Source organism: Dipteris shenzhenensis, chromosome 24 (genome assembly GCF_047967505.1).
Source record: "Dipteris shenzhenensis isolate YYH24624 ecotype China chromosome 24, Dip_SZ_1.0, whole genome shotgun sequence".
Taxonomy (NCBI): domain Eukaryota; kingdom Viridiplantae; phylum Streptophyta; class Polypodiopsida; order Gleicheniales; family Dipteridaceae; genus Dipteris; species Dipteris shenzhenensis.
In genome coordinates, this window is record NC_141619.1 from 5,964,986 (window position 1) to 5,988,541 (window position 23,556).

The window sequence follows — 23,556 nt, forward strand, 5'->3', positions numbered from 1 at the left end:
ATGCCTTCCCCCCTTTTTATGTGTGTGTGCGCACATGCTTGAGTGTGTAGATGCTAGGTGCATTTTCTATATTTTAATCTTGCACAGGTTGGTTTTCTATCTGTAAGAAGATAGGGAGATTCTTTAGAAGGTCTTCACTAATTACTATCAAGCATTCGAAAGACTTGCCACTTCTGTGCCAGCACCCATGTTTCAATGTTTGCTGAATCAAAGACACCTCAATGTTTGCTGAATCAAAAACCACTTGAAAGTCTAAAAGCAGTTATTATAAAAAAATTCAAACTGGGCCTTAGAAAGGTCTCCAAAGAAATGAGCATCCTATAGAGATATTCGAACACCCCCCTATGAAGGCAAGGTGAGAGACTACTGGAATGGAACCAAGAACTGAACATGACAATGACAGTCATCAAACTGTGCACCCTATGTAACTCAGAGGCTAAATTCTGAGTGTGTTTAGAGGTTGATCCAAGCACTCTCATGGCTTGAGACTCAATATGCTCAGAGGCTCACGTTATAGCATGGCTACATGACCAACTCATAGGTCTAAAAATACACCAACATCCTGGAACTCGGCCAGGCTTGATAAACAAATAGACCTATCAAAGCCAATACATATGGCTCCCACAGTACATCCCCACTTGGCTTCATAACAGGACATGTTAAGAATCCACACACCAAAAAAGGAAAACCAATACATCTTTTTAGGAGGACTATCCAAGGCAGAGGACCTTTAGACTCAATGAAAACGAAATAGTCAATAAATATCATTTTAGGGGGACTACCTAGGGCAGAAGACCCCAAAATAACATCAAGCATGTAGTAATAAAAAATATATCTCTTATGATAAGAGACGTCCTCCAAATAGCCACTGCACATCCTTGCGAGACGATGACAATGTTGATGAAGCTCTAGGCAGGAATGCCCCAAAAAATGTGACGGTGAAGTCCATGGGGTAGCTACATGGAGCAATCACATGATGACTCTCAAAATGCCAGAAGGAGAGTCACCAATGTCGAAGTAGAAGCCTCAGGTACCACGATCAATCGGGAAGTCAATCAATGCGAAGTACCTCAGGCACCGATCGAATAAGGATGTTGAAGAAGTCACTTGTTGATGTAGAGTGGTCTACATCAAGCTTGAGGTAATGCACTAATCAGAGAGATCACTGTAGTGGAGTGTGTTGGAGTAGTATCAAAGAACTCACATCTAGCTCAAGAAGTCTTCACCAATGTTGGAGTAGTCACGTGAAGGAGTCACCGCAATGTAATGTCCAGAGCTCACATCAAGTTCGGAGCAGCTTCACATGAATACTGGACAGGAAAGTGGCGCATTTTTGGAGAGAAGATTGACGCAGCTCTTGGGCAAGTTATGTGAGGAAAGCTAATTCTGATACCATATGAAGAGACATGGAGGTGGGAGAATGCCAAGCTAACTAGGAACGGAATGGAAATATGGAAAGTATAATGGAAAGGCAAAATGGAAAGCAAATGAGAGAACAAGCGCTAGGAAATGATAACCAATATACTCACATGATATAAAGCTTGATGTTGATTGATGTAATAGACAATAGACAAGTACAACACTATATAGTGTGTCACTAGACTCTAGAAAGTCACAATGTCTATGGGATATCTCCCAATATGACTTGTGGCATGTCTAGGACTTACTAGACTATAAAACCACACCTAGACTACCTAGAACACTCATTTAGACTCACTTTGGCTTCGTATTCCAACAGAAATGATCATACTCCAGGATAGAAGTATATCTTCCAAACAATCAAAACTGCTTCCCAAAGGAGTGGATGGAAAACACACGCGCGTGTGCTCACACACACACATACACACACACACACACACACACATAGAGAGAGATGCACAAGCACGGCACACACCATTTCATATTTCAGACTTATGAGCTTGATCTCTCTCTTCCAATCATGTATTCACTCAATAGCTTAGACGAAAAAATGTGACAACCACTCATAAAGATCCTACACATGTCTTTTATCAAAAGACGAGTTGCAACAACTACAAAAGCTTTGCTTGTATTCATGAATCCCACCCTTCACAAAGTCGGGACGCTCTTTGCCTTACCTCCTGACCTCTCCAAGCACTTATCTGATGTCAAACCAAAAAAAATAAAAAGTGTGTATGGAAGGACTGCAACCATTGGGTCTTTGGTGATCCCCTCTGGCTCAATATCAGTTCTGCCATGCCTCTTTATGGCAATCATTTTATGATTGTCTGTGCAGGCAAATCTGTGCAGGCACGGGACATAGACTATCCTGCCATCTTGTCATATAATGATGTCTTCTTAGGTTTGTAGGTCTTAGTTCCTTTCTTTGGGACAATTTTTTGTAATATATTGACAGATGGATTTCACCCCCCAAAAAATGTGTGTGTGTGTGTGTGTGTGTGTGTACATTTCGAGATGGAGCCTACTACTCCTTTTTTTGTTTGTACAACTACTTCCTATGTTTCTTCTCCTCAGGCGTCCAAACTTTCGTTTGTTTAGCCTGGTGCTTCATCTCCCTAGGTGTCCAATGTTTTGTTGCAACCTCATGCCCCTTCTAAGTTTCACGTTGTTGGAGTAGCTTCTCTATCGTCGCTGCAGCCCTCCCTTGACTCACACGTTGCTTCTACTCTACGCTCGGTTTCTTCTTAGACTCTACAGGCATTGCAGTGTCTGTTGGACTCCAAGGCTCTTTCTCCTTCTTCACTATAGGTTTTGTTGGACTCTCTTGGAGCAGCTTCTCGTTCCTCGTTGCAGGCCTCCCTTGTTCAATCTAATCCCCATGTCCCTTTTACATTTCAGCCGGCGTCGGCTGCACCTTTGAAAGGTTATGGCAAAAGAAAAAGGGCAATTCACTACTCGACCTCCACTCAGCCTGATAAGACGACCAAATACGATTTTTTGAGTTCCTCTTCGTCTCAGCAGTTATGGCTTCTTCGACGTCTCTGTGAGGAATCTGTGTTGGAAGCTCAGGATTTAACTTTGTTGACATCTAGATTTCTTCCTCCTGAGCTCCTCCTTCATAGTATTTGCGAGGCACAACAACATAGAGTGTGCCTCTACTTCATGGGGAGAATAATGAGCATATCTATGTTGAGAGCTTGGTCAAGTGCAGCAGTTGTTAATGATAAAATTGAATCTTTTGTCTTTCTAGGCAAGGGTTTTTACTATGCTCATTGCACTGTTGTGGACACAGTGTATCAGTTGGTTAGTATGGCAGGGGTACATGGTGCTGGTTATTTTGCTTGTGCTATGCCTTGGGATTCGCTTTTCGACTTAGCCAAGAATCTCATGAGATTTTACCCTGTTTGTGTCACCTTGAAGGCTTTGCCGATACCTCTTCTCCCACATATTTCCTCCCTTGCAGTACTTTTAGAGAGTCTTTCATCTTCCCAAGTGGGATTTCTTGGTAATGAGTAGGGACATCCGAATCTGCATCCGAATGTGTGTGGCACTTTGCCTATTCCTCATGCTTCTACTCCTCTCCAGTCTAATAAAGTTAGAGAAGGTGTTGAAGCACCGGAGGAAGAAACATCAAGAGGAGTTGTCCTGGTCACCATTGGTTGAGGTTCAGGCACAATGGTTGAGGTTCAGGCATAAGATTATCTTGGAAAGAGAGAGCCTGGAACGGATTTGACAAAGGAACTAGATGTGATAATGTGTCTGAAGCTTTGCCATGAGATTGCACTCGTCTCCATACTTTTTTTATGCTTTTTGCCTCCTTGGATATTGCATCATGTGAATCAGCTTTGGTCTTTGCATTGTAATGCAAATTGTGACGTAAAAGATTGCAGCAACTCTAGTCCTGCAAACTTCTGCTTCGTTAACATGTCTTTTATGGCGAGTGATGCTTGGTGTTATTCCTTTTGGCCAACTCTTGGCACGTAGACATATTGCTCTTGCTCTATGTCACAAATGTTTGGCTCCGTTTTTTGGAATTGCTTTGTCGCCCGTGACTTCTTCGGTAGTGCCTCTAGGCCTGCTTTCCTTCTGCTTGCTTTGGCAAGCTTTTTGGATCTTTGGCATTCAACCCCGGAGAGCGGAACTTGATTTATTTTTCACATGGACTTGATACTGGGTACTTTTTTTTATATACAAAAAGATTACTTCATTAAGCATGAATGAAAACCGCAAACCGCAAGCGCAAGCTCTAATGCGGGAGGTTACATCATGCCATGCATGAGATGCATGAGAAAAAAACCAGCTCAAAAAGAGCTAACAAAAATCCAAGGTGGAGGCTGAAAGTGCCACCTCAACCCTGAAGGGCACTCAGAGAAGAAAGGAGATCCTCTCCATACTCTGAAAAAAGTACCTCTCTTGGCTGTAGCTGCTTTGGAGGATCCATGCATGCTCGCCCAAATGGCCACCAATGTGTGTATAGTATCAGTCATATACTAGCCATAGACTGGGAAGGGTTGGGAACCCTCCATTTTCTCCGTACATCTGGCCCTCCAAATATGCCAAGCTGCAATGCTAGCGAAAATCTCCCATGATGTGTCCACCGAGGCATGAGCAGCTTTGAAAGGAGTGAAGGGAACATCCTAGAGAGAACAAGACTCCACAGAGTAGATACTGGGCACTTTGGACGTTATGGAGAGATAAGAACCACCGAGTCTTTCAAGATCCTACTTCCATGTTCTACTATTTCCGGATGTCACTCATGCAATCCTTTTATGATTGCATGTTTGTTCCTCAGATAGATTATACTGTCTACTTGTCTTACAATGAAGTTTTCTGAGCTTGTATTTGCTGATCTCCACTTTGGGGACAGCTTCTTGTAATATAAATATACATGGATTTCACCAAAAAATTGTGCGCGTGTATTGCTCCTGCTTTATGTCACAGATGTGATGCTTCTAGGGAATCCGTGCTCTATCTTTTCCGGCTTTGCCCTATCACCCGTGACTTCCTATTATTTCTTCAATACCACCTCGAGGCCCGCTTTCCTACTGCTTGCTTTGGCAAGCTTTTTTGGGCTCTTCGGCATTTCTTTGCCTTTGCATGGGTTCGATATTGGACACTCTGGATTGTGTGGAAAGACAGGAACCATAGAGTCCTTGAAAAGCCTGCTTCTTCCATGTTGGACTATTTTCGCATGTCGCTCAGGAATCTTTTTATGATTGTCTATCTGTTTGTTAGATAGATTGCACTGTTTACTTGTCATACAATGAAATCTTTTGATATTCTAATTGCTGGTCTCCACTTTGGGACTACCTCTTGTAGTATTAAAAACATGGATTTCACCCCAAATAAAAGAAGTGTGTGGATTTTTCATGCAACGTATCTTGAAAATTCAGGTGGTTGCATCGAGGGAATGGCCGATGATATCTAAATATGGAGTAAGGATAAAGGCTCAACCCCGCAAGGTGGAAATGATCTCAGGACTTTTCGAAGAGACAAAAAGTGGAGGAATGGTTGGGTAACCTCCTGATCTTGCCTCTTCCTATGCACACAAACATAACATCTTTCATTATTCCAAAAGTACTCTTTCTGAAAGACAATACACTTCTATAGACAAACTACTGTATTCCTGAATGGAAATACATTCTAATTGCATGCTTGCTTGTCATGGCTAGCATTGTGAAATTTCTTTGTTCAATGTAACAGCACATCTTTATTTTTGCAGGGAGTTGCTTCGAGATTTCTATCAAACTTGCAAGCAGCAACCTGGAAACCCAGACCGCCGCCCAAAACAAATCATTATATTCAGGTTACATAGGGAATGAATTTATCCTATACATTCTGCAATGGAATGCTTCAAATCAGTGCTTCAACTGGGTTGATACAATTTACATTTTGCCTTGGTATTCTGTTTTATTAGGAAGTGTTTTAGAAGAGACTAATTGCTCTTGTTGAATCAGGGGAACTGCTTTTAATTGGCTATATAGAATATGACCGCTATTCTTTGAATGTGGAATCGCTCAATTCAGAAATCATCAACTTTGACTTAAATTAAGTCAACATTGTATTTCCAGTCATACCAAAACTGGAAGAAGATAATTACTTGCATCAGCAAGGGATATATACAAATCCTTCTGCTAACCATCTCGCTTTTAACCTAGCATTCTGTAGAATTGAATACTATGGTTTTGGCAGCTATGGCTGGATAATGTGAAATGCATAAAGGGTTCACAAAAAGTTTTGTCAGCAAAAACCTCATGTCCTGTAGTTGCAAGATTTAATCGCCTAAGTCTCTGCATTTGTTCACCCTGATAAAATAAGTATCACATGGTATATGACTTTTTAGATGGTCCTTAAAGAAGAATCCTGTGTTTGATGTTTTCAATGCTTATAACAAGGAATTTTGGTGTAGTTGTGTTTTAGGGATGGCGTCAGTGAGTCACAGTTTGAACAGGTTCTTACCGAGGAGTTTCAGGCTTTCAAAAAAGTTTGTATTGTTCTACTTTGAGACCGCATTTTTTAAAACAAAATAAACAACAAAATACACTTACTTCCCACAAATCTCATAGCTTATCATTTTGCAGGCAGTGTTGCATATAGATAAAAGCGGAAACTACCAGCCCAAAATCACATTTATTATAGTTCAAAAGCGACATCATACACGATTTTTCCCAGCAACGGGCTCTGGGAATGTTGCCGCTGGTAGAATTCTGCTGTGATATCCACCTTTATGCATTGCAGATAATGTGTCCTGTATAAGTTTTGATGATTTGAAGATTTCAGAAAAGAAGCCTGTACAGAATTTCAAAAGATATTTCTAATTTCAATTATCTCTGAAGCACAGTTGCATGTTGGAATTCAGGAACGATTGTAGATGGTGGTATTTGCCATCCTCGAGATTATGATTTTTATTTGTGTGCTCATGCGGGCTTAATCGTAAGTTAATCTTACCAACTTCTATGCTCAGGCTCACTACTTCAGCACATGTATTCTTTAATGTGATTGAGAGCTCACATAGGTTGCAAAGTGTTTCGACAGTCTGGGAGTGTGAATTCATGTGTCAATCTGGTCTTTTATTCCTGAAAAATAACCAAATGAACATTCCAAAGAAAACACACCGTAGTAGAAAAGAAGGAAAGATTTGATTTTCCTAATACTGGTTAAGGAAGGTCTGGCCCAGGAAACGAGTTCTTTGGGGATGATAATCAAAGTAAGTATGTGCTCGCTGCTGCTCCTGCCCACTCCATGCTGCTCCCTCCCCCTCTCTACGCCTCAGCCCTCCTCTCCCTCTCCCTCAGCCCCTCCCTTCCCCTCCCTCTCCGCCTACCCCCTCCCTCCCTGGAGATGGGGATGTGCCTATGGGAGAGGGGCTAGCATCACTACTTGGTAGATTTGGAGGGCTAGATGCATAGAGGCCTTAAGGCTTAGATACAAGAAAGGAGAACTCGTCGGCTCCTACAAAGCTAAAAATTATCATTAGTCACTAGTCCTATGGAACGGCCTACGGAGCATTCCCTAGGATCTTTCCCTGTCCATTTTATATACCTAATGTCTCCTAAGTATAGCTCAGCCATGCCTTGTCTTTAGTGGGCTTGCTCTATCCGCAGGATCTAGACCTCGCTTTTGTTGGCTCTGGTCTCAACCCTAGGTTATCCCTAACCCCAGGTTAGACCACATTCTAACCTTATATCTATTCCTAGATTCCAGGTTAGTCAGGCCTAGGCTGTGATAAGCCTATACCCTAGTTAGTCCAGTTGTGGACGTAACACTCTCCTTCCCTTAAAATAAGATTTATGGAACGAAGATATTTACCACGCATGGTAAAGGGAGGGGTATCAGTTCTAGAATCTTGTGAGTAAATTCATAAATTAATTCTGAATTTACTACTCAACTCTCACCGAGATTTGAGTATAGTTGAACGTATTGATTCTGACTTATTTCAGAACCTATTGTAGTACTGTAAATATGCAGAAAAGTACTCAACTTTGAAAAGTAATGAGTAAATTACATTCAATACTCAATTGAATGTTCAGATTCTAATTCTGCCCAGAATCAGAATTAGTGAAGAAATCATACACTGCCATGCACAAGTAAACCAATTCTTCTTTCGGATTTTGGATTCAATATAGTATCTGTTGGGTAGTATCTATTACTGTAATCCTACAGAATTCCTGCAGGAAATTTCAAAGAATTGAGTGTACTTGGCAAATGATGAAATCAGTTTACAGCAATATAAAAATTTCCTAACATAAGTTCGAATTTGACTCACTTACCAAAAATCATTCAGTAAGTTACCAGTCACCTTACCCAACATCATTTGGATAATAGCAGCTCATTGGGTATGAATTTTCAGTTACACTAGCCAATGAAGAAAGCAAGATACTACAATGTGTCAAGCTATATAAGCTCTCAGCTAGAACTTGTTAAATTGATCCGTTTTAGCAGTACCAACCATATTTTGAATCTTACACCAAATATTAAATCAAGGTGCCATTGGTAAAGATTCTGAATTCCCTGCCACCTAGGAATTCTGCATCCACAACAGTATCTGTAGTGTCCCATACCACTATAGAACACCCCTCAGGATGACCTGTCTGGATCAGCAACTGTAGATCTTTGTAGGATCCAAGTTCAAATCAAGGTCTACTGGAATCCTTTTCAGGATCTTTGAATCTACTGCTAGATTCTAGAAAATCATTACAGAATTTCTGTTCTCTCCCTCTCTTGAAGATAAACATAAGGGATCCTAGACTCATATCACAATACCATGGCCATGAGGGAAAGCTATTGGTGGAATTTGAGTGAAGTATGCAACTCGACTCTTTCATGTCCATTAGACATGAGTGATTTTGTCCCTAAGGTTTACTCTTGCTAGAGTTAATTTTTTGCTACCCAAAGGGATTCTTAGCCAAGCAATCCACTTCTTAACCTACCTCAACAATAGGAAAGTATACCATAATGTCACAGTAGACGGGTTACTTAATCCTTTGTGTAGCAGGAATTCCAGGTATCCTCCATCTTGAATCCTGGCAAAAGATACAAGAATTTATAATCAAATAGTACTCAGTGTTCTCGTCCTGTGCTTAGTCGAACACACTGGTCATGCTGAGGTTAAGAAGCTCCCTTTCCAATGCAGCTGTCCTTTGAGTGAGTCCTCACTCTAGGATAACTTAGCTGATTAAATGATGAAAACTTGAATGACATAGCCATGTCAACAGGTAGAGGTCACTAGTCTTCCTATACTCAACTGAATGATATCCCATGGATTTCATGAACAGAGGTTTAGCTAACCACGCATTGCTCGCATCACCATCGCTAAAGCGATGTGATAGGCCATTAACATGGCCGATTAGTCAAAGCATGATTAATCATTCACACTCTTATTCTTAAAAATTTTTTTTTTTGGGGCAAAAAAGAGACTTCTTATTCTTAATTTTTGCATCCCATACCATGGAAATCCACCCAACCGGTGATAGGACAAGATGCAAATACCAAGGGATATACCAACAATTGGGTAATCAAGACTTGTCCAAAAATAAAATGTTAATGTTTAAAACTCCTTAATTTCAGCATAGAACATAAATTACTTTTGAAAGTCTTTCCAAACATAAAAAAGAAAACATTATATGGTAGCATACAACATACAGGACAGCCAGCAGTAATAATCTTTAGAGTGGCACAAGTTGATAACTGCATGCACATCGCTCCACCCAAAAAGACAAAATGGTGGTACTATTACAATAAATACTCGTTGGCTTGGGTTTAACTAATTTCTTTGCCAGACGAAAGTCATGTAGTGGACTAGGAGGTTTTATGAAATACTGAGCCAAACACCATCTCCCCTATTTTCGTTAGTTAAACCTGTAATAGCTAGTGGAGCAACTATTCAAGCAATTCTCCAAACACACCATTGTTTTGACTGGCTATCCTAAACTCGTTGACCCTTTAAGGTGCTGCACATAGCTTCAGATGTCTAGGGGGTAACTATGCCAATTGATTGCAGTCCATTATGCGCAGACTTAAAAGCTTCTCAGCTGTCCCAAACATTCTGGGTTTGCAGCAGTCAATCAGCTCAATATAAGTGGCTCCACAACATGCTGCTGGGTGGAGACTACCCTATTGTTGTATGATGATATTTAAGGGTCGAAGGACAGCGACAAAATGCTAAAACCTTCACACAACAGTTTTCTATGACGTTTGCTCTCCTCAGGGCCGGCCATCAAGGTTCAAATGACAACCAAGGTAGGCAGGAGATGGTGGGTCATTAGGCAAAGTTTGCTGTAGATGGCAGTAGGAGAAAAGAGAGATGTAGATGATTTGCTTGAGATTGGCGAGGAGCAAGAAGGTAGAGCTGTAGCTGATTCAAGACAGAACTCCCTCTATTTGCTGTGATTTCTCTCCCTGCTTGTTTCTCAAGCTGTTGCAACCCTCACAACGGCTAACAACTTGCATGCACAGCTTCAGGGAGCAAAAACGAAATTTCAAACAGAAAAAATGAAATTTTAAACAGCTCGTATTCTATCTTACAGCCATATCTCAGCAAAGATTACACAAAAAATATGAATCTCAACCGCATGAATTCTCTTCTCCTTCCTCTACAAGGGACATGTGCATCCTTTACCACTCCCAAGGGAGTTTAAGCTTTCCCTCACAACATCAGGACTCTACAGAGCTCGAAGCTGGCTCTGATACCAAATGAAACAACTCCATCCAAGGCTGGTAAGCCCCAGACCATGGTAAGGTAGAACTTCAAGCTAGAGTCCTGATGTTGTGAGGGAAGAGCTCGAAGCTGGCTCTGATACCATGGTAAGGTAGAACTGCAAGCTAGAGTCCTATAAGGGTTGGAGCTAGCATCTCACCCCCCAGCCGTCGTAGGCTTTGTACATCGAGCCACCCCCGAGGTAGAGGTCTAGACCACCATAGAGAGCCAACCAGCCTCGAAGTCTAGACATGCATCCCATACCACATGCCCTTTCCTCTAGCTGCTGCTCCCAGGTCAGCAGGTCAATGTTCGAAGGAGAGCATTCCTCGGACTCTTGATAATGAGCCCCTTGCTTATACTTATAGATCAGGCCCCGACTATCTTTAGCTGTGAGCCTATATTTTAGCATGAATAAAGTAATTGCTTTACTTTGTGGCTATCCTTTGCCAAGTATAGCTTAGCCATGCCTTGCCTCTAGCAAGCTAGCTCTATCCACAGGATCTAGACTTGACTTTTGCTAGCTTTGGTCTTAACCCTAGGTTATTCCTACCCTTGGGTTAGACCACATTCTAACCTTAGACCTATTCCTAGATCCCAGGTTAGTCAGGCCTAGGCTTGATAAGCCTATACCCCAATTAGTCCAGTAGTGGACGTAACATTGTTGCCTAGTGTCTTGATGAATTTCTCAAGCACACCTATATAGAGACCGAACAGGGTTGGTGACAAAGGGAAACCTTGTTTAATCCTAATCGTGCTCCTAAACTCCTTAGTCATTGTCCAACCCTTGCATTATACCCTCTCATAAAGTGTCAAGATGGCCCAAAGTATCTCATGACCGTATCCTAGATTCTATAGGCGTCTGATGAGGTGGGTATGTGACACACTGTCAAAAGCCTTGCAAAAATCCTTAAAGCAGCAGTAAACCGTACCCTAGCCTCCTCAATGAGACCTCATAGTGTATGGATGTGACCCAAGGTCATGTGATCCGTATGAAAGTGTTCCTATCCAGCAGCTCTGAGTCCCTTATGCTCCACAAACTTGTCAAATATTGCAGTGTAACTCTTGGACAAATCATGATGGTCTTCTAGTTTTTTGTGGCCTACCTCCTACCTTGTTGATCAGGATGGTATTAAGGGTCTAGGTGTGGGGGAAAACGGTGAGGATCGCTTCTTTAAAAAGCTTTGCCAAGATTAGAGCTAGGGTACTTAGTCCATACGCAATGCATTCGGTACATACATTAATGTCTATGAGAGACCAACAAGTCTATGGGGCAGCAAAAAAACCAGCTAGCACATCCATTTAGGTAGGGCACAAGGCAGCTCCGAGGAAGTGCAAGAGGAACTCCGATATATTTAGAATACCTACATTGTAGTCTGAAAATGAAAAACAAATCGGCCATGCATTAGTTTAAGACTAAGAGTCTTTTGATTTGGATCTAGACTCCTTGATGAGGGCTGCGTCCTCATGGAATATTGCCCATTTCCCAACCTTTCTAGCAGCCTTCTTGAAAGATATCCTTAATTTTTGTTCAAATTCAATTGCCACTTTGCCCAATTTGGGCAAAGTGCCTATTTATAGATAGATGGATAGATAGACCCTCTCTCTCTCTCTCTCTAAGAGAGAGAGAGAGAGAGAAAGAAAGAAAGAAAGTGTACTATTGTCCACTAAAGGCCAAAATGGGCCCATGGGACATCAAGAACTCTGCATACAAGATAGCACAAAATCAACGTGCCACAAAGAAGAGGCATCGTCGAATATCATCTAAGTGCTACGCAATACAATGCAAGTGAAAGTACATAATGTCAAATCTGAGCCTAAATACAAAGTAAACTAGATGCAAGGAAACCGCCCCTGGGTGCAAAATGGGGGGATGAGTACAATATGCCAATGCAAAGATACAAGTCCAGGTGTCACGGAGTCTGAGAACCAAAATAATACTGGAAATCTTGTCCATCGACTCTGCCTCCTGCTATGAGAGTACAAATCTGAGCAAAGGTGAGGTGGGCGGTTGGTGGGGCGAGATCTCCATGAGTAAGTCTCCATGAGAGAGAGAGAGAGAGAGAGGGAGAGAGAGAGAGAGAGGGTTTATCAGTGTCTACGAAAGACCAAAGGGTCTATGAGACTGCAAAGAAAACAATACAATGAAACTAAGGGTGGGGGCCACTAAAATGGGCTCCCCTACCAAGGTTGACACTTGTGACGATACAACAATACATACATACATACATACATACATACATACATACATATACATATATAATACATACATACATACATACATACATACATACATATATACATACATATACATATATATATATATATATACATACATATACACACACACTTTTTTTTTAGTGAAATCTTTATATTTCTGTGTGGGAAACCTCAAAAGAGGTAAGAACCACCAATAAGTACAAGGAGAAAGTTTTACAAGTAAAACCTCAGAGCAAAAGTCATGAGGTAGCCAAGTAAAAAGTTACATATCAAGCTGGAGGAGAATCAAACACAGCATCCTCCAGCTTCAAATTGTTGCTTTGTAAAAACTGATGCAGTGATGAAACCACACCATCAATAAAAACAAGCTGTTTTTTGCCCTTGTGATTCTTCTTGATATAGGCTGGTACCCGAAATTTTTGAATCAGAGGGTCAAAAACCTGTTGTAACATGGGATGAAAAGATTCTAGTAAAAAAGGTACTTCTGCATCCCTAATAGAAGAAAACTCTAGCACAGACATCAAAGGTGGAGAAGCTAAATCAACATCCGTATCTTCCGAGGAAAAAGCTGCATTTGATGAAGTAGGATTCAGCATTTGAGCTTCATTCGGAGGATCAGTCTAAGTAAGAGCAGGGGCAGTATTCTGAGAGAGAGCATACATATCATCCTGTAAATTGCCCTCTGTAAGGAGTACATCCATATCTTGAGTAGAAGGAGACTGATGGTGCTCAACAAGGTTGCAATCCTGAGCTTCTTTAGCAAGAGGGGGATTTGTCTGTGATTTATCAACTTTCCTCCAGTAGTGCTTCGGAGCAGTAGAGGGCTTCGCCAAAGAAACCATAGTAGAAACCGGAGGAAAAGGGAGAGTAACCTTGACGGCTGAAGAAAGAGCATGTGGTATGGGCCTGGATAGAGAAGGGCAAGCACATGCAAAGTGACCAACCTGTCGACACCGATATCATGCAGTGGGAAAAGATGCAAAATGGAGCCTGATGCGCATCGGATGAGCAAATCCCAAATCAAGATCCAAAGTAGATGGCACGGGCTGCGTCAGATCCCACAGAATGCAAAGACGAACATCACGGGAGGCTTGCAAGAACTCTTGTTTCGGAACATGGAGAGGCCTTCCCAAAAAAGCTGCAAGGGTTGGAAGATGCTAAAGAAGAGGCACATGCAGCGCTTTGAGAGTAATCCAAACTGGACAATGACTTAGAAGTGTTGCAGAAGGATCGAAAAGTGGATCCCTGGGCATAACATATGCGAAGAAACCAGCTCTAGGAACACCAGCATCATTAACAAGGCGCTCTACCACCTCAGTCGAAGAGCAGTGGGCATAGTAAAATCCTTTACCTAAAAGGACAAAGGAAGAAATACAGTCCAGACGCACTGCAACATCAGCCCAATGATGGAGCTGAGGTGAAGATAAAATCCTGCCCATGAAATAGAGGCAGACTCCAAATTTCTGAGCCTGTCGAAGACCAGAAACCAAAAGGGCAGAATCCAAGGAACGAACAAGCGGGAAACTCGATGAAGGAACTTCTGTGCTAGAGGCAGAGCAAAATTGGTGAAGAAGATCCAGCTGGAGGGAAGTAGAAGGGCCATCAAAATCATCCAGCTTTGCCGATTTGATGAAAGGGGAAACAGGCAGACCACCATGCTTTCGCCGGAGAAAAACGCGAGTAGGAGCAGAGGCAGCAGGAGGTGCTGAGGCAGAGAAAACAAAGGGGGAAGGAGGCTGCTCAGGCTGTACGGTCGACCGTACAGGCTGTACGGAAGGCCGTACAGCAGGGACGAAGGGCTGTACAGGGAGCGTCACAGAGCATGGGAAACATACGGGAGGCTGCAGGGAAGGCTGTACGGGCTGTATGGGATGCAGTACGAGATGCTGTACAGGCTGTACGAAGGGCTGTACGGGAGGCTGCAGGGGAAGCTGTACGGGCGTCAGGAAACTGCACGGAAGGGGTATGGAGGGCCATACAGCTGACGACAGCTGTACGGAGGAACGGGTAGGCAGCAAGGTTGTGGAGGGGGGCTGTACGGACGGAAACAGAGAGGGAGACGAAGCTGGCTGCGCAGAGGAAGAGAGCTCCATCGCCGCTCCACACCTCACTCACTCGTGCGTGCACACACACACACACACACACACACACACACACAGATGATATGATATGATATGATCGTATTAAAGTCCACTATGAGACCTTGGGACTGGCGATCACTATCAATTAATAGTGGTCCCTTACAACTAGTGAAATAAAATATAACAAACTTGTCGGGCTAGCTTGTGTCCTAGACCTAGTACCTTGTTTCGATGTTCCAATACCTCTTTCAAGTAGCTTCCTAGCTTTTTGGCTGGCTGTACCAACAGATTTTTCGAATTGTCTCTGCTGCCCTCATATCTTTCTCTGATGTGAGCGTAAGCTCTACATCTTAGGAGTACGTGCTGCTCATTTTCTACCTCTACTGTGGGGCAGATTTTACAGGTCCTTTCCTCTTTGGGGATCTTGGGTCTTGCCCACCTACCCCTCTCCACCTTGAGATCGTGTGAACCAGTTCTAATTTTGCAGATTAAATGTATTTAAATATTGATGTCTTCCCCGAGGCATTTCTTAATTCCATAGGTGTCCATTGAGTTGATTTCCTGTTTGTAAAACTGCATTTCTGTCCCTGGGTCTTGGTATAGCTTTTGTATCATTGCCTGCATCACTATTTCCCCATCTTGTGGTATATCAGCAACTGTTATACCGCATGATTCCATCCACTTCATTCCCTCTTTGTACCACCCTGTGATTTGCGTAGCTTCCATCGCCTTGTGTGGTATCCTAGTGGCATCCCATCTTCTCAACTTTGCTGAGGTAAGCCATGAATTGACATAGTGCTTCCCCTTCTAGAGATATCATTTCTGTTTCAGCCAATAGGATGGGGTATGGTGTCTGTGCCTTTACCCCTAACTCCCCTATCAGGAAACGTTTGTGTATAGAGTTTCTATCCTTTCACAATACATCCTAGAGAGTCTGGGTACCCAAGCTGGGCATTCGTAAAGTATTACTGTGTGTACAAGCATGGTGTATAGAAACTTTCTCATCTCCCAATTCCGTAAATGAGTCTGACTGCATTTGTTTTGGAAGCTATATAAGGCTTTCAAGCCCCCCAGAATCCTCCTTTCCATGCATGCGTTCCACTTGTGTCGGTAAAATGTAGTCCTAGATATTTATAGGTGTTTATTGTTTCCAGGGGCTCCCCTTCAAAGGTGATCCAGGTGTGCGTGCAAATTCTCCTTGCTCCTTGCGAAGAATACCACATCGTCAGCATAGATAAGCATCAGTAAAGTGTATCTTGCAATCTGAACACCTTCCTTGTGTATTCTCGTCCACCCTTCCAAATCCTTGATAAAGAGACCAAAAAGCATTGGTGAGAGGGGGCAGCCTTGTTTAACCCCTATGCATTGCTTATTACAGCTTTTCTTGTGGAGCATGATCCATCTACTAGCGGTTGCGATAGTTTTGCTAAAGCCTTCTCATAGAGAGAGAGAGAGAGAGAGAGAGAGAGAGAGAGAGAGAGAGAGAGAAAGAAAGTGTATTATTGTCCACTAAAGACCAACCATGGGACATCAAGAACTCTGCATACAAGATAGGACAAAATCAACGTGCCACAAAGAAGAGGCATCATCGAATATCATCTAAGTGCTATGCAATACAATGCAAGTGAAAGTACATAATGTCAAATCTGAGCCTAAATACAAAGTAAACTAGATGCAAGGAAACCGCCCCTGGGTGCAAAATGGGGGGATGAGTACAATATGCCAATGCAAAGATACAAGTCCAGGTGTCACGGAGTTTGAGAACCAAAATAATACTGGAAATCCTGTCCATCGACTCTGCCTCCTGCTATGAGAGTACAAATCTGAGCAAAGGTGAGGTGAGCGGCTGGTGGGGCGAGATCTCCATGAGTAAGTCTCCTCCAAAAAGCTGCCATCATCCTGGATCGTCTGGAGATGAAGCGGCGAGTACGTCCTCTATGTAACAAGATCTTGTGGCGTCTACAAACCATCTCATATGTACATCCACAGGGTGGAGGCATGTGTCCTGTGTGAGCTCTAACCTCCTCGTGCTTCTCCTGGTCTCTGTCCTCTGGTATAGCGTGTGCCTGAGCTCTATCAAGCTGGGCTCTATCACGCTCCGGTCTGTGCTGATGGTCTTTGAGGTAGTCTCGTCGAAGCATAGTGGCCTCCTTGACATAAAAAGAGCTAGGCAATGCTGATCCTCGTAGTCCATCACTCGTGAGAGAGGTCCAAAGCCATCCGTGAAGAGACAGTGGAATCTACCTCTGAGCTCATAATATAGCGGGCATCTGCAAATGAAGTGCTCCTCTGGGTCCACCTCTCCCATGGTTGCAACAAGGGAAGATTCTGTTCTCTCGGCTTGGTCGCCGTCCATCCTCCATGCGTCGCATCCTACCAGTCTCTATCTCGAGCTGATGCGAAGAGACTCTAAGCTGGCCAAGGGCAATCCTCAGTGAGTGGGACATGTGGATACCTCATAGCCTGGTGGAATGACAAATCCATCCTCTGAGATCCGAAGGAAGTGGTCATGATATGTGGCCATCTTCATCAGAAGCTGCGTGGGATAAATCCAAGTGCGATACGTATGAAGCTGCAGCAAGTCTGCTCTCGTGACCTGGCTAAGCTCGTGGCGAGTCAACTCGAGATGAGGGGCATCTATGCTGTATCGGAAGGGAGGCAGTCTATCCATGTCTAGTCCAAGAGATGTGAGCCACTTAGTGAGTCTGAAGTACCAGCAGTATCGGGCCCCAGATCGTGCCAACTCCATAGAAGATGCAACATAGAAGATGCAAGTGCTAACCATGGCAACCGAGCTCTGCCTGTTGCTGAGTCTCCAAACTCCCTAACCCTGTGCAAATACATGACCGACTGAAACACTGCATCCAATGCAAGGGGAGTGGCTCCAAACTCTGCTAGTATGATCTCATGCGGAACTGTAGCCTTGGCCCTAATGAGCCGAGAGAACATGATGATCTGTAACCTCTCTACTCGTCTCTGATCTGCAGCGTCGAGGTCTCCTGCCCAGAAAGGAGCTGCATACATTGCAGCTGGTCTCACCAATGTATCAAAAAGCAAGGATTTCGTATCGGGATGCTGAAAGTGGGACTGAAAACACTGACGCTCAAGATGAGCCAACGAAGCATACCCTTTACTAATCCTATCTGGTGCTGCATATGTCATGGTGAAGACCGGTCCCCTGAAAACTGCCCCCAAATAAGTGTACTCTCTAACAAGCTCAATGGGCTGTCCGTCATAAGTGAAGCAAAACTCATCCGTGCTGTAAATACGATCAGAGGTGTTGAAAACCATAACCTTGGTCTTGGCAAGGTTTACGGTCAACCCCCTGTCCTTGCACAACCTGTGGAGTGCCTCAATATGTGCCTGGAGGCCCTGAGCAGTAGAGGAAATGAGAACCACATCGTCCACATACAGGAGGATAGGAATGGAGGATCCTGAGAGAGTAGAGCCCACACCGCCTGTCATCTATACAAACATCTCTAGCTCATCAATATATAATCCAAAGAGAGTAGGAGAGAGCGGGCAACCCTGCTTCACCCCAATCGTGCTGCATACCTCCTCTGAGAGCCCCTCACGTGTCCGAACCCGACCAGTGACCCTCTCATACAAAGCCATGATAGCCCACTGTATCTCTCCACTGAAGCCCATCTGACGAATCCTCTGAAACAATCTGAATCGCGGAACTGTGTCAAATGCCTTCCTGAAGTCCACGAAGCAACAATAAAGCCGTTGCCTTCGTGACTTGGCCTCCTCTACCAGTGCCCTGAGTGTGAGGATGTGGTCAAGTGTCGAATGATCCCTGCGAAATCCAGCCTGCCCTCTGGCTCTGAGTCCTGTCGTCTCGGCATGGTCATTTATACGGATTTCCAAAACTGATGCATAGATCTTGGCCATAACGTGGCCAATCATGATGGTCCTGTAATTCGACGGCTCCATAGGGTCCCCTGACTTGTGGATAGGTACTATGGTATTGCCTAACCAGGACTTTGGTAGGCCTGTACAAACAGACTCATTGAAGAGAGGGGAAAGAACAAAATCTAAGGCATCAATCCCGTGGATTACATACTCCGCTTGCAATCCATCATGATCCTTAGCTCTCCCGGTCTTCAATCGGTGGACTGCTGGACGGACACTCTCTGGTGTGAAGAGACTAGATGAAGTTGGCCTAGGGGAATGGGATAAATCGATGGCTGGCTGATCTGGAACATCATATAGAGCTGAAGTGTATGCAGACCAGACACGTGGATCTGTGAGGAGGCTCTGAGACTTCGAGCGGAGGAATTTTCTCCAGAATTCCTTGGAGTCATAGCTGAAAAGCAAGCTTCTCAGCTCCTCCTCATTCCGGGCTAGAAATTGGCGTTTCTTGCGCCTAACCAACCACTTGTAGTCTCTCTTGGTTTCAGCAAGGAGGGGAGACTTCTCCTTGGTCTCAAGGTGAAGTTTCCTGCAGAGTTCCTTACACTTGTCGTCATACCAACCGTTGCAAGGAACAAGACCAACCGGTGGGGGACTAGACGAATGACATGTGGCAGGGAACGACATGTGAGCGGCAGAAACGAGTGAAGTATGTACAAGATTCCACCGGTCCTGCGTGGATGGTAGAGCGTCTAATAGATGAGGACGGAGTAGGCGGCTGAGGTTCTGGCTATATACATCATCGAACTGGTGGCGAAATGAACCTCATAATAGGGTTGGCGGTCATGATAACGAGGGGGGGGTGGGTCGGCAGAGGGCATGAAGGGGCTAACAGTAAGGCTATGGATGGAAGGGACTAGAGTCGGGGGACCTATGATGTAGTCGATCACGCTAGTACCACGCCCAGAAGCAGAAGAGAATGTAGGCATGGAAGACTGTGGCCACCTGGACAAGCCGTTATAAATGACCATACTGTGCGAGGTGAGGAGCTCCAGTAACTGACGTCCCTGATCTGTGGGCTGTACTGTGCAGTCTGATGAAGTCCGACAGAGGCTATCATCGTGAAATGGTGGGAGTATGACCGGATCCTCCATGAAGTTATAAGTGAGGCCCTGTCTGTCTGAGGTCCTCGCGATGAAGTCTCCTAAAAGGATGACTTGTCCGCGATGTGAAAAATCTGCAATGTCCGCTGAGAGATCCTCAAATATGAACTGGCCTGGTCTAGTGGAAGAATAGATCGACTGCGCCGGGGGGAAGTAGCAAACTGCAACAAAAAGATCTCGCTGAGGGGCTCTGCGGCGGATGCGTATCCACAAGAATCGGGCATGTGAATCCGCTCTCTCCACTGTGATGATCCGATCGAGATGCTCTCTGTACAAAATGGCCACTCCTCCAGATCCTCACTCCAAATGTCCGAGTGTGCTGCCTGAAGGCAGATCTCCATGTATACCCTGTCACTTGTGGCAAAGGTCTCTCTGGACTCTCATGTGTCTCCGTGAAAAAGATGATATCTCTCCCAAAGAATGCCCCCCCCGTAGATTGCCTGGCTGTGCTGTAAAAGAACCATTGCAGTTCCATACAGCGATGCGTAGGGGCCCTGTCCCGTCAAGCGGTCGGAGCAGGAGGTGGAGGTGGGGCTATATCTGCTGGTCTGCCATCTCTAAGCACTGTGGGAGCATGCCTCAAGGTGCTTGTGATGAGTCTGCCATCCCTGATCACTGCCCACTTGCCCTGAGCTCGGGCTGCATCTCTCTGAGGCATTAGCGCCTTGCGCTCCTCAACCTGTATCTGAGTCAGATCCTCGTCCATGAAAATCTGTGGGTGGTCTCTGAGTGTCCCTCTCCTCCTGAGGGCAGCTAGACGTGCCTGGGCATCTCTGAATCTGATAATGAGGGGCTGCTCTCTAGTAGGATCCCTCCCGACTCTATATGCTCCTACTATGCCATGATCCTGTACTCCCAGTGTCTGAGAGACAAAGGTCACAGCCTGTGTCATCGTGGACTCTGTCGCCGAGGGCAAGATACCACGAATGCGAATGTTGAGGGCCTTTGTGGCCCTCTGCTGTGACTCGGCCAATGTAGCTGATACAGTCGATCTCTGAGGCTGTGATGGCTGACGGCGGACGACATCCACCCACTTTGTGGCTCTCTGGACCTCTGTCTGAAGGGAGGTCAAACGCTCCTCAACTGCTGCTACTGCTGTAGTGGGAGATGTGTCTATGTGCTGAACGCGAGTCTCGATCTGCTGCACTCGCTCTGTGTGTCCATGAATCTCTCCAGCAAGAGTCCTATGAGTCGGCTGTAAGACCTGAAGATCTGTCCTCATAGACAAGATCTCCCGATCCTGCTGTGTCACTCGATCCACAAGAGATGCAACCTGAGCTGTAAGTAGAGCAATGGTCTCGTCCTTCCTGTGAAGTATCTGAAGGGCAGCTCGGAGGTGGGTCTCAAAGTGCTGGAGCTCTGGTAGGATGTGGCGGCAAGGAAAAACAGTGCAAGGCATGGAAGGAGAGAGAGAGAGAGAGAGAGAGAGAGAGAGAGTATATTAACGTCTATGAAAGACCAAAGGTTCTATGAGACTGAAACTAAACCAACACAATGAAACCTAAGGGTGAGGACCACTAAAATGGGTACCCCTACCAACAAGGAGAAGTCCCTGGTTGTCTATCAATCGGTCACTTGGCCCTGAGTGGCTTGACTTGTGTATGCTGTCTGTGGGACCAGCACAATTACACGAGTGAGGGGAGACAAGAGGAGTTTATCTGACAATGGCTCAGGATCTGGCGAGGGTTGATAAAATCAGGGATGGTACATTGCTATCACTCAGCCTGTCTGGGTCCATCCCTCGTCTATAGTCTACGTGATGTGGCCTGCTGTCTGACAAGTGCTATCATCACTCCAGTGGTCTCTGTCCCCATGTTGGAGAGAGAGAGAGAGAGAGAGAGAGAGAGGTTGCTGAAAGTTGTGTTATTGCAATGCAGGGAACTACAAGGCCCACACATTATCATGTACTTGTGGATGAAAACAACTTTTCAGCTGATGACTTGCAACAACTAACGCATTGGCTATGCTACATGTAAGTGGTAACTCCAAAACTAATTTTTGCCACAACTCTGGGAGATTTCTGGATTTAAAGGTAGATTTGTGTTGTGCGAGCAAGAATAGGTTTTATCATATGTATCTGTATGCTTTCTGTGCTGTTGACCCACTCAAATCCTCCTGTATAAGTATGGCCGACTTATTATTAGCACATATGCGGATGTCAAATTCTCTGCTGTTGTGCCTTTTGTTTGGGCAGAAGCCTGTTGTTGTGCTGTCATTTTCTTAGCCCTCCATTTTCACTCTGCCTTGAATATCTCACATTCCATTCAGCATAGTGTAGTTTTTAGCAGTTGATCAAACATCTTATTTCGTTAGTCAGCTTTTTCAACAACATTTGGAAATTATCTAGGTGCATGGTTATTTATCAAGAAATTCAGTTGTATGAAGCTTTTCATATGAACTTGTACATATTTTCTTGACATGTATCTTTCTAAATGTTGATATTGTTATACTGTTGACATGGATGTGACGTTATACAGCTATGCAAGGAGCACAACAGCTGTATCTGTGGGTAAGATAATTCTAAGCTTGTATCTGTGGGTAAGATAATTCTAAGCTTGTAGATATCGTAACTTTTGCTTGACTCAGTGTTTGATATGATAAATGCTCCCTGATGCTGTACGGATAGCACTATAGCTGCAATACGCCTTTTAATCATGTGCTCGGCAATTATTAGTAAATCTTCTTCTGCAAAAGTACCTCAATGCTCTGACAAGAACTTTCTAAATCATAACTGATGAAAAAGCATCTTTTCACTAGGTCATCTTCTGCTACTTTCTACACTGCCTTCAATGTCTTCCTGACTGTTGCAAACCAAAAGTATTTGTTAATCGATTTCACGCAGAGTCCACAAAATAGAGAATTGTGACGAGTCTTTTCCCTGGATTTATGCAGTTGCTCCTGTTGCTTATGCTCACCTTGCAGCGACTCATGCAAGAAACTTTCTAGACAACGAGGGAGGGTCAGAAACTTCATCTCAGACTGGGAGATTCGAGAGATCAACCCCTATACAGTTCCCAGATTTGGTTGATGAGATGAAGTCAAAGATGTTCTTTTGCTAACTGGTCTCCATGTGAAGTGCACACTGGTTGCTTAAGTGAGTAGTTGTGATTCAGTCAAATATAATTGCTTTTTAAGATGAGCTATAAATCTTGTCCACTAGCTGCTTGAGTGCCTATTGTGGTGCAGTAAAATATAAGTGCTTTTTGAGATTAGCTATCGGACAAGCCAAAATGGTGGAGACCATAAGAAAACTTCACTTGAGCAGGCATCACTTAGCCACTGCCTCTTTTGAAGTTGTGTTTTCTAGCCAAGATCTTACAACCTTTTTGATGGCTTATTTGTGAGACCACATTTTCACTAAAATATCTAGACTTGTTGAATTGCTTGTTTGATCATAGTGTAATTGCTTGTGTATGTATGTAATGTTTTCATGATACACTCAAGCCCACAAACCATTTCTTTTCTTGCTTACAATGAGATAGTTTACTTAAAGTTTCTTATATAGAGGGCTTGTATTCTTAAAGTGAAAAAAGTAGGATCACCAAAGACTGATTTTGATCCTTCCATAGAGTAAGACTGATTTTGATCCTTCCATAGAGTCTAGAGTGCCCATTAACACACA

The 23,556-nt window shown here is 44.0% G+C and overlaps 1 protein-coding gene across 1 annotated transcript in view; it reads left to right on the forward strand.

The window, feature by feature from the left end:
- Nucleotides 1-23,292, forward strand: part of LOC147886125 (protein argonaute 16-like) — a 104,591-nt gene extending 81,299 nt beyond the window's left edge. The window contains exons 15-22 of the mRNA XM_087395059.1: nucleotides 5,313-5,434; nucleotides 5,642-5,725; nucleotides 6,340-6,403; nucleotides 6,501-6,618; nucleotides 6,779-6,852; nucleotides 21,812-21,906; nucleotides 22,412-22,443; nucleotides 22,827-23,292. Of these exons, the coding sequence (XP_087251185.1) occupies nucleotides 5,313-5,434; nucleotides 5,642-5,725; nucleotides 6,340-6,403; nucleotides 6,501-6,618; nucleotides 6,779-6,852; nucleotides 21,812-21,906; nucleotides 22,412-22,443; nucleotides 22,827-22,993 (756 nt within the window). The 3' untranslated portion in view covers nucleotides 22,994-23,292. The remainder of the gene's footprint in view (nucleotides 1-5,312; nucleotides 5,435-5,641; nucleotides 5,726-6,339; nucleotides 6,404-6,500; nucleotides 6,619-6,778; nucleotides 6,853-21,811; nucleotides 21,907-22,411; nucleotides 22,444-22,826) is intronic.
- Nucleotides 23,293-23,556: the final 264 nt, after the last annotated feature.